The sequence below is a fragment of the Pararge aegeria genome, chromosome 18 (genome assembly GCF_905163445.1).
Source record: "Pararge aegeria chromosome 18, ilParAegt1.1, whole genome shotgun sequence".
Classification (NCBI taxonomy): domain Eukaryota; kingdom Metazoa; phylum Arthropoda; class Insecta; order Lepidoptera; family Nymphalidae; genus Pararge; species Pararge aegeria.
In genome coordinates this window covers 5,432,911-5,443,510 of record NC_053197.1, presented here as the reverse complement: position 1 = coordinate 5,443,510, position 10,600 = coordinate 5,432,911, and the positions used below count along the sequence as shown (strand labels likewise).

At 37.1% G+C, this 10,600-nt stretch overlaps 2 protein-coding genes across 2 annotated transcripts; one reads left to right on the top strand and one right to left on the bottom strand.

The window, feature by feature from the left end:
• Positions 1–3,711: 3,711 nt before the first annotated feature.
• Positions 3,712–5,508, top strand: LOC120631716. The gene is made up of 2 exons (XM_039901397.1): positions 3,712–4,191; positions 4,975–5,508. Exons 1-2 carry the CDS (start codon positions 3,841–3,843, stop codon positions 5,452–5,454), a joined length of 831 nt encoding a protein of 276 aa, XP_039757331.1. The 5' UTR covers positions 3,712–3,840; the 3' UTR covers positions 5,455–5,508.
• Positions 5,509–5,611: 103 nt separating this feature from the next.
• Positions 5,612–7,681, bottom strand: LOC120631677. The gene is made up of 2 exons (XM_039901346.1): positions 7,067–7,681; positions 5,612–6,401 (listed from the first exon to the last, which is right to left on the bottom strand). Exons 1-2 carry the CDS (start codon positions 7,511–7,513, stop codon positions 5,661–5,663), a joined length of 1,188 nt encoding a protein of 395 aa, XP_039757280.1. The 5' UTR covers positions 7,514–7,681; the 3' UTR covers positions 5,612–5,660.
• Positions 7,682–10,600: the final 2,919 nt, after the last annotated feature.

The window sequence follows — 10,600 nt, the reverse complement described above, 5'->3', positions numbered from 1 at the left end:
ATGTTCCAATTTCGAACATGTTTAACCAATTAGGTTTTAGTCGTCCTACGGTTAGGACACATGCATTTTATGTAGGCATAGGTAGTAGGTTTATTTATGGATTATTTAGTTTATATTTTAGTTACCTATATCTAGTGCGAAGTTTGAATGCCACTTTCTTTTTGATTTTAGTGAGTTTTATTTCTGAAAATTAATTCTACCTCAAAGATTTAGGTAGTATATATCTATTGTAGATGTCAGAACGAATGTTTCTTTATAGTTTTAAGGTTAGAATTTTAATTTTAATAAATTTGGTGGCTAGGTTCGACGCTTTACGTAGAAGTTACTTTTAATGATATCAAATAACATAATTATGTGGAGGTTTACACAAGGTCTTATAGAAGTAATAGTAATTTCAAATAACGTAGTAGGTATATTTATGTCTTCATACAAAAGTAACCTAATCTAATTGACAGTCCTAACTAATCGTAATGACTTGACATCCCTATCAAGTGTATGTTTGTGCATAAAACCTATGCTTGAATTATATGATTTAGTTATAATGTTATCTGGGACCTTAAGAATTTTGTAGTCGCCATAGGAATCCGTGAGCCCATTTGAGCTGAAATGTATGTATGCACAGCTGATTTTAAGGGTGTAACTGCGATTTTGATTTTTCGATGCAATGAAACAGAAGGAGTGTTATTATGGAATTCAGTACAACATTATAATTGATCCGTGGATGATTTTCTGGTTATTAGGAATTTGGGTTGTTGGCAATATGCTGACTTTTCTAGAATCTTCCACTGAGGATTTAAAGCATGCGAGTAGGTAAAGATATGATGAACGGTACTACGTTCGTAGACTACACTAAACGCGTTGAAGTCTTGAGGCGAACTTGTAACAGATTAAATAATAAGCTGTAAAGTCATGTTCTGAGTTTCCGTATCTATTGTCGAGTATACTAATCTCATACTAATAGGTAGGTACACCTACCTTCCTCGGTGCAGGATCACTATTGCAGATGCATTTGTAATTTGAAATTGGAATTTCGAACGTCGAATCAATTGCGTTATCCTCTATTTGTTTATAGCTCTCTATTTGTATTTAGAACGTCTATAAGCCTCTGTGCTTTGTACCAATTAATGTATTTGAAGTGCATCATCATAAACACTATCATCAACCCATTACTTGCCCACCAAGGCACTCTCATAATGTGAAGGATTTAGGGTAAAGCCCTCAGAGATTGGTAGACCTCACAGGCTTTTGAGAATATTGTGGACAACTCATGTCTCAGTCACTCAGGTTTATTAACTATGTTGTCCTTTAACGTTTTATATCTATACTTATAATAAAACTGTAACTGGAAGATTTCTGTGCATTTAATATATTTTGAAAATTTTGACCGGCGGATGCTTTATAATCGATACTGAGTCCAAAACAGATTTTTATTTAATTTTTGTCTGTCTGTCTGTCTGTCCGGGCATCACGCAAAAACTACTGAACGGATTTAAATAAAATTGGTATAGTGGTAGCTGATATTTTGCGTCACATAGGATACCTTTTATCCCGATAAACAATAAGGGCCGGCGCCCATTGTCGGCATCGGCACGACTGAGGATTTTAGGTGGCAAATAGCAATATACATTAACATAATGACAATAAAGTAGAAATTTCCATTATATATGGTCGTAATAACAAAAATACCGCTTCGGTATGCTTGAGGCTGCTGTATCGGCAGCCTTAAGAATGCTTCGGGATGCTTCGGCATCCTTCGGCATCCTTCGGTACCCGCCGGCGAAAATTTGATTGTTTTTTCTCCATGAAAGGTCGAAGCAAATGAACCAGACTTTCAAAATTTTCATAACTCATTCTATAGTAGTCATAAAATTTTCGCACGTCATAACGCAAATCATTGAATAAATTGTTGAATTCACCGGACGTATATCGTTGCTTCCAAAGGTTGTTCACCCAAAATCTTCTTGATTGATTAGATTTCTCTTCTTCTTCAGCAAGAGCTGCTATGAGCACTAGATCCCAGTCCACCATATTAAATACAACTCACACAACTAGCTTGTAACAACTCTGAAACTGTTTTGACGAGAAATACGATATTGAGACGCTTCGGCAAGCTACAGGACGGTGCGGCATGCTAAAGGACGCCTCGTCATCCCTAAGAACGTTGCAGCATGCCAAAGCATAGTTTCCATCAGTGTGCGCTTGCATGTAGGATGCCGAAGGATCCTGTTCCTTGCCGATGCCGACAATGGGCGCCGGCCCTTAGTTTCCTCCGGGAAGCGGGATGAAAATTATTATCAATTTTACTTCATAGCTCCTTTAAATTTGAACCGATTATTAAAGTGTATACTACAAAAGACGTATTGTCTAATTTTAATGAAGATCTGATTAACATTTTCGGAGATAAAGGATATAACTCTTCACAAATAATAGCAAGTAGCTAGGCATATGGGACAACGATCGAATACATGCGTACCATACTACTTAATATTATAAATGCGAAAGTTTGTGAGGGTGGATGTATGGATGTATGGATGTATCAACTAAAATAATGACAACTTACTTATTCAGTATACCACGTAAAATAATAGGACAAAGCTAGCCACGATGATTATGATGTTAGCATCACATCTATTCTAGCTTCTCTATTGACTCATACGCGGACGAAGTCGCGAGGGTCCGCTAGTTTATTAATAAAACGTTGAAGGAAAACAATAATGGTCCTAATCTGCCTTCCGAACCGGTGGTCACTACAAACTACCAACAGTCGTCAGTCACTACAGACTTGACGTTTCAAAAGTGCTTATAAACTACTTGAAATAAATGAATTTTAAATTATTCTACTACAAGTTAGCCAATGACTGCAACCTCACCTGGTTTGATGATACATCACACAGTCTTAGATTGCAGCGGGTACACCTGTTAGGGAAATGGAAGCAAGCGATATTTAAATATATATAGATTGAAAAGCTAAAAGAGTACAAAAGTTATATGCATTGTTACAGAAGTTATGTGCTTGAGCACAAAAAAGATAAACTTATTGCTAAAGTATTGGATATACTACCATTCCCATAAATTCCATGATAAGTAGGTACTTTTAAAATTTAGTTATATTGGCTATAGTTCAATCTTTATACTGCACACAAAACAGGCAAAAATCCGAATTATGTCTAAGATCTGTTTGGATAATTTTCTACGTTTTGTAAATTGCTAACAATGTTAAGTTTACGATAGTAATGAAAAGAAGGACAATGGTCGGTGATGTATAGAATAAATGCAACTACATTTATTAAAGTAACACCGATTTTTAACAACTACATTGTTATTCACAAGTATTTGTCAAATAAATTATGTGCCGCGTCTACACAATGCGGTCGTATATCAGAGTGTCATTAAAATAGCTGTTTTTTATTGGTCTCGTAAAGCGTTCGCCTAATGGACCGTTCAGCCGGAACCCTTGCCGACTTCCTGACATCAAAACACCAACCGGTATAGCGTTTACAGTGGCGATATGAGCTTTTAATAGTTACATAAGACCTTTTTAAGTTAAGTCTAGATAGGAAGGTTGAGTAAAGTCGCCAAAGTAAAAAAAAAAAAACTTTGTAACAAGGTTTTTTTTTAAATAATTGCTAGGCGAAGGATTGGCGACAATGACGCCAGTTATGGCGCATCCACACATGCCCGGCGGCACGGCCGGCGGCATGGCCGGCGGCCGGGCCGCCGGCCATGCCGCCGGCTCATGCATCTTTTACCTGCGGCACGCGCGGCTTTTGGTGCCGGCGGCAGTTTGCTTGCGGCTTCGATACGGAGTGGTAGTGTTGTCGTATTCATTTAAATAACAAAATGACAGAATTTAACTGGGATGATAGTGCTGTACTTTTATTAATAGAAAAGTATCAAGAAAATGAACTATTGTGGAACCCAAGGCATATGGATTTCAAGAATCGCAACAAAAGAAACGATGCTGTTAGGGATATTGCTTCTGTGTTCAACATAGCATCAACAGAAATTGAGAGAAAACTGAAGAATTTATCTAGCCATTATTTTCGAGAAAAACGCAAATTTGAAGAATCTAAAAGGAGTGGATCTGGACGGGATGATGTTCAATTGCCGAAATGGTTTGCTTATAAGGCGTTATCATTTCTTAATGACAAGAATGCACCGGTACCGACTCTGAACAGCCACACACCTAGTGTAAGTACCCATCAAATTCTTATAATTACCTAAGTAGACTAGTTGGTCGACCATAATAAATTTAAAATACATATTTCATTATGCAATATTTTCGTTAATAGGGGTAGGTACAAAGTTTTTGCTTCGCGTATTAATATTTTAGATACCTACTACCTACAACCCGGTAACAATACATAATACCACGGAGCGCGGGCGAGCATACTCTCGTTTTTGACCTTATGTCGTCGGCATAACACTTACCGAAAGCGAAGTATTCGGGAATAAGCGCTCGTGAAGAGTGTACAGGGTTACTGGTGAGACATTTGCAATACTTGAGGACGTGATATATGGCCAACTAGCTGATGCCCGCGACTTCGTTCGCGTGGATTAAGTTTTTAAAATCCCTTGGGAACTCTTTGATTTTCCGGGATAAAAAGTAGCCTATGTCACTCTCCAGGACCTTAACTATCCCCATGCAAAAAATCATGTCGATCCGTAGCTCTGTTGCGGCGTGATTCAAGGACAAACCAACAAACACACTTTCGCATTTATAATATTAGTATATATTAGTATGAAGTATGAAGTATGATATGTAAGATGAAAAAAAATATATAAAGAAATAATATCAATTATTTACTGAGTAAATGTAGCTTAAACTTACATAATTATTTGTATACACTATACATACATGTTATGTTTATAAGCTTGGTTTTTATTTAATATTTACATACTGATAGGATATATTCAAAATATAGTATTGAAGCTTGTTTGCAATTATTTATAAGATTTCCTTTTTATTTTCAGTCTTCTCAAGATAATATCACTCCCCAGACTACGCTACCTTCGACAAGGACTTCACGAAAGCGAAATATAGAGAGAGAACCTGAAGTTGATGAAGCTTTGCAATTACTGAGGGAGATCACGTCTAATGCAAGGCAACGCGATGATGCTGCTATATTTGCAGACTATATAAGTAGCAAGTTGAGGAAGATGGATCATTACACGATGTGTACAGTACAACATCAAATCCAGAATATTATCTATGAAGCAGAAATGAGAATGGGTTCGATGAATTTTGATACTAGTAATACTACTCAGCCTCTTCGTTATCAAAATGTTCGTCCAGGATACTTCACCGGCCAACCTACAACGTTAGCAATGTCACCGTCGCCCTCAACTTCGCGCTCTTACTCTGTTCAATCAGACTATGAAATGCAAAATAGCCCAGATGTCAATACAAGTGACAGTCTGTTACAAGTCTTGGAAAATAATTTAACCAAATAATTTAACCGAAAATAGTGTAATAGATTAAAATAAGGTTACATATTAAAATGACGAAAAACGCAATGCCTTTACTTAAAACTAAAATAAATGTTTATATTTTCGGTTAAATTATTTTATTTTAATAAAAGCTTAAAATTATTGATACATGTTTCTGATTCCTAAATAAAACAATTATTTGAATAATCATATTTTATTTCTTTCAAACATTATATTTGATATTGCCAAGGAAGCTGACCTTGTTCCGATAGAAAATAACATTTTAGCTCATTTCTAATTACACTTGGTTCTACATTTAGAGCGATCTGCGGTATATTTTGTTGCATTTCGTTCAAAACTCCATCAGTAGTTCTTTCATTTCTCTTCATAAAATTATGCAGATGCACACAAGCCATCACGACAATTTTTGCTTTCTCATTTTGTAAACCAATGCGTGAATGCAAAATTCTGAATTTATTAGATAAAATGCCAAACGCGTCTTCTACAACCATGCGCCCGCGACTAAGTCTATAATTAAAAACCCTCTCAGGTGATCCTTTTGCATGATATCCAGAAAACGGTTTTATTATATTCTGTGAGATGGGGAAAGCATCGTCACCGATGAAATAAAAAGGTACAGGTGTATTTCTCCCTTGTGATGGAATCGCTTGTGGCAGACTTAAAGTTCCATCTCGTATCATATCAAATAAAGTTGAATTTCGTAGAACTCCACCATCAGATATTCTGCCCTGACATCCAATGTCTACGTATAAAAAGTTATAATTGGCATCGATTAAAGCTAGCAAAACAATACTGAAATATGACTTATAATTAAAAAACTCAGAACCGCTATTAGTTGGACATAGTATACGTATATGTTTCCCATCGAGGGCACCTACGCAATTAGGTACATTCCATTTCTGCATGAAACTTCGAGCCACTGATAGCCATTCTCCATGTGTATTCGGCATCTGTAAAAAAAATTGTTTGTGATATTTGTGTGTTTAGTTCTAGTTATATGTATGTAAAATGTGTGTGAAGTTCCAGGTAGGGGAGAGTGGGTAACGGTGGATCAAGGGGTACAGTGGATCGAACGCGGCCTATATAATGCGCACATTTACACGATATAGCATTTTACGTTCTATTTTGTATTGCCCTTGACTCGCTACCGGGGTGCGACGGAAAAGTAAGTATGAAAGCAAAATATTTTGAAGTTTTAAAAATGTAATGCTGCAGTTTGTAAAAAGTATTTAATATGAATCAAAAGTCACATGGCGTCATCAGATATGACTATTTTTTTTAAAGAAAGGGAAATCCTTTCTTTAAAAAAATAGTCATATCTATAAACCTGAGAAAGGTAGCCCTAAGATTGCTATGGCAGTGTGTACCTTATTGATTTTGCTCAGGCTTTATTATAAAAACACATTCTAAAAGTGTTAAATTGTGGCAATATTTAGCTCTACAAAAAAGTTGATTCACTGTTACCCATTGCACTCTCCCCTACAGTATAAAATCAAATATTATAATTGTGTCTTGTACATGCCGTAACTGTGTGAATGTATGTGGTCTGTTTTGTTTTCTAATGTAGGTGTTCAGTTTCTAACTACCTAATGTGTTACGGATATTTTGTACTTACCCTTAAATAATTGGATAATGTAGACACCAAAGTTTGACAAACATCTAGAATTATTAAAGAAATAACTTGTGGAGACACTTTAAACAGTGTACCGAGTGAAAAATAAGAGTCTCCTGTAGCCAGGTATCTCAAAGTAATTGCTAGTCGATCGGAAGCTGACACAGCATTTCTCCAGCGGGTGTCAGTTTTTGATATCATGGGTCCAGTTAAATTCAGTAATATTTCAAATTCTTCACTAGAGATCCTTAGAAAAGTGTTAAATTTCGAACGAATATTTCTTCGGTTTATGTCGTCCCTTCTAAAATCTTCAAGTATCGGGGACACATTAGGCCTATTTCGAAGACTTGGTCTGACCCAATATCTTCGTTTGATTTTGCGGTTCTTTTTATGAATAATGACATACAACACTACACTTGCGATACACGCAACTATATCATAGTCCAACATCTTTCGATTCTACGTACACGACTAATTTCAACGAAAGTCACAACACTACTGCGTAAATTGCAACCGCGACTGCAGGCCGCCGGTAAAGCCGGCGGCAAAGTCAGCGGCAAGGCGGTCTGAAAGTCGGCGGCAAACCCGGCGGCATAAGCCGGCGGCATGTGTGGATGCGCCATTAGAAATCAATCATGAGGTCTGGGTAAGATCACGCTTGTCTAGACAATGCCTATTCGCTGTTGTTTTTATTTAGGTCCAACTGATTCTTATTAGGTATATCTATACCATATTATACGGCCGTTTGCCGGCAAGGCTGGGGGTTCGAGTCCCACAACTAGAAAGTGTTGTGTGAAAAACATGAATGCTTTCAGTGCCATGGCGTTTATCTGTATATTATAAAGACTTATATGTATATTATTCATCATTTATATTTATTTATTTATATTTATATTATGAGAAAGAAAACAAATGGTAATCTTTAAACGACTATCTCCATCTTCATTTAGCAATAGTAGAGATTTGTGACAGGGGACGTCCGGGGAAGTACTACGGCCATGCTTACTTCTGCCGCTAAGCAGCAATTTTGTGTTGCAGTCTTAAGGGCCTGGTTGCTGGTGTAATTACAAGCCTATGAGGCTTAATATCATCGCCTCAGGTGAAAGGTTAGGTCAGCACTTTGTATGACGTTTTTCTTGCATACTCTGCAAAGTGTTTTTCTGTTTATAGGCGATGGTTACTTACTTAAAATGTCCTTGGTCTGATAATAAAATGAAAAAAAAACATAGCTTATAACAATAGATAAAATACTCGTTCGAATCGTTAAAGTTCCACGGTCATCCAGAGACAAAGGCAGACTGTATTATTATTATCGGCCCAAAGTTCTAGGCTAGTCCTGGGGCTCACAATCTGCTTCTATTTTGCTTCTTCAAGCCCCTACGGAGGCAGGTAGAGCCTTCTAATCTCGGCATTCCGCCGGTTACGCTGCAGGGATCAAAAGATTCATCATCCTATGTCCAGCATAGGTATTATGTTGGGAGTTCAAAAATCCACAAACCGGGGCAGCTTCTTCCAGCGTCTCACAGCGACTCGTTTGATGTCGGCTCCACCTCGTTGTGGGCCGAACAACTCTGCGTGACCCCAACGTCGTTCGCTTCTCCGAACCTTCAGCTTCGCGAATCGCTGTGTTATGTCAGTAACTCTAGTTGTTTTACCGATCTCCTCATTTCAGATTTGATCATTTAGAGATACTCCGAGCCTCTCCATCGCCAACTGAACGTCTCCGAGCCTTATTATGAGGCTCATATTATACCAAAAGATAAAGCAGTCCAAAAAAAGGGCAGATAAGCTCAAATATATAATTAATGACCTCGTAAGGCCGTTCCGATTCGCTCGCTTCTTTTCAGTTAACAACTTAACGCGTTTATTGTTCGGAATAACAATAAGCCTTATCGTTGAGTTATCAATTAAATTAACTGCTACTTAGACGTTAAGTATATTACGGGTCCTAAGAGTCATTGCACTGTCATGATAAGTATGGTCACGCTCGCGTAAGGCCGTTGCTTGCGGTCGGAGTCACGGTTCAAGGATTTTAATACCATACCCCATGTAAGCAGTGCCTACGTCACGCGGTCTATTCTTACTAAGAACTAGCCATGTTTAACACGCACTTGCCACTTTGGTCTAGAGGATTCCCACCCAGTTGAAGCCAAAAACTCAACTGGGAATATATTTAATCAATTATATAAACGAAATCATGACTTGCATGATGCCACACGCACACACAAACACACACACTCACACACTAAATAAGACGCTGCATGCTTTTTTGTATTTGATACTTATCATTTATTTTTGTTTAATTTGCTTACTTCACTCTTATTTTTGTTATAAGCATTTACGATGTCTACTTTTGTGTTATCGGTACCATAAATGTATTGTTGGAGGTGGTAGTTTATACTACTGTAACGGTTTCGCGCCATGTTTATTGTGTCAATTGGGTACACTTGCCAATGTTCAAGAAAACTAAGACGTGTTAATGTTTAAGAAAACTAACGCCCTTCCTTTGCGTTAAGCCCATCAGTGGGACAAGATATTGATACTGCTGCTATTATCTGAATATGTATCTTGGGTACCTATTTATTGTCCCCAAAGCTATAAAGAAGCTTGAACCGTAATCCCTCAGACGACGCCGCGGGCGAGGGGCTATGAACGGCGCGCAGGGATGTCAGGGGGAACATTCACCAAAAGTCATAAGCACGCGAATAAAAATCATTATATACCTAGTAGCTTCCTGCCTTACTACCATCGCTTAAAGCAGAAATATTTCATTAAAAAAAAAAAAATTACATATTATTATATAAAAAAGATGGAAGTAGAATACAAAAGGCGGCCTTATCTCTTAGTAACGATCTCTGCCAGTCAACCTTAGGATTAGAGAACGAGCAAGTGGTGTAAAATTAATTTAAATAATAATAATTTATAATTTAATTTATATAATAATATCGTTTCAAAATTACGACACTTATTTGAAGGAACGCAAAGGTTATATAAAATAAACTGATATTTTAAAATATTACTGCAGTAAGCGATAGCAGGAAGCTCCTCGTACTAGTATGACGTTCTTTATTAACCGAATTCAATAAAGGAGTAGGTTCTCTCAAGACTACGTATGTTTGAATATTCTTAGGATACATTACACAAGAAAAAAACGTGTAAGCCGTAAGGCGACGCCTGGCAGATGTGAAAAATCGAAATTGTTTTCTGTAAGTTATTGCAGCTATTGCGTAATGAAAAGATAAAGCATTACAAATTTGTTCCACAAAAAAAAAAACAACCAAATGGATAACCACTCCATTTTGTAAGTTGGGTAATAATGACATGTTTTATTAAAAAATTAATATACATTTTTATTGTTGCATACGAAATACAAAAATTCAATTATATAGCGTGGCGATGCGTCGCCACGGCCTGTGTCGCCACGCCACGCCAAAATCTGGTTTACCCTCCGCCTACAGATATTTCACATCAAAATACGATACACTTGGGGCATACATATGTATACGAAAACTTTGGAGTAAATGTTTCTAACTCTGT

Bases quoted from the DNA above. Each gene is read 5' to 3' on its own strand.
- LOC120631716 (XM_039901397.1), top strand. From the start codon at position 3,841: ATGACAGAATTTAACTGGGATGATAGTGCTGTACTTTTATTAATAGAA. The intron at 4,192-4,974 runs GTAAGTACCCAT...TTTTATTTTCAG, and splicing joins TGAACAGCCACACACCTAGT to TCTTCTCAAGATAATATCAC.
- LOC120631677 (XM_039901346.1), bottom strand. From the start codon at position 7,513: ATGTTGGACTATGATATAGTTGCGTGTATCGCAAGTGTAGTGTTGTAT. The intron at 6,402-7,066 runs GTAAGTACAAAA...TTTTTTTTACAG, and splicing joins CATTATCCAATTATTTAAGG to ATGCCGAATACACATGGAGA.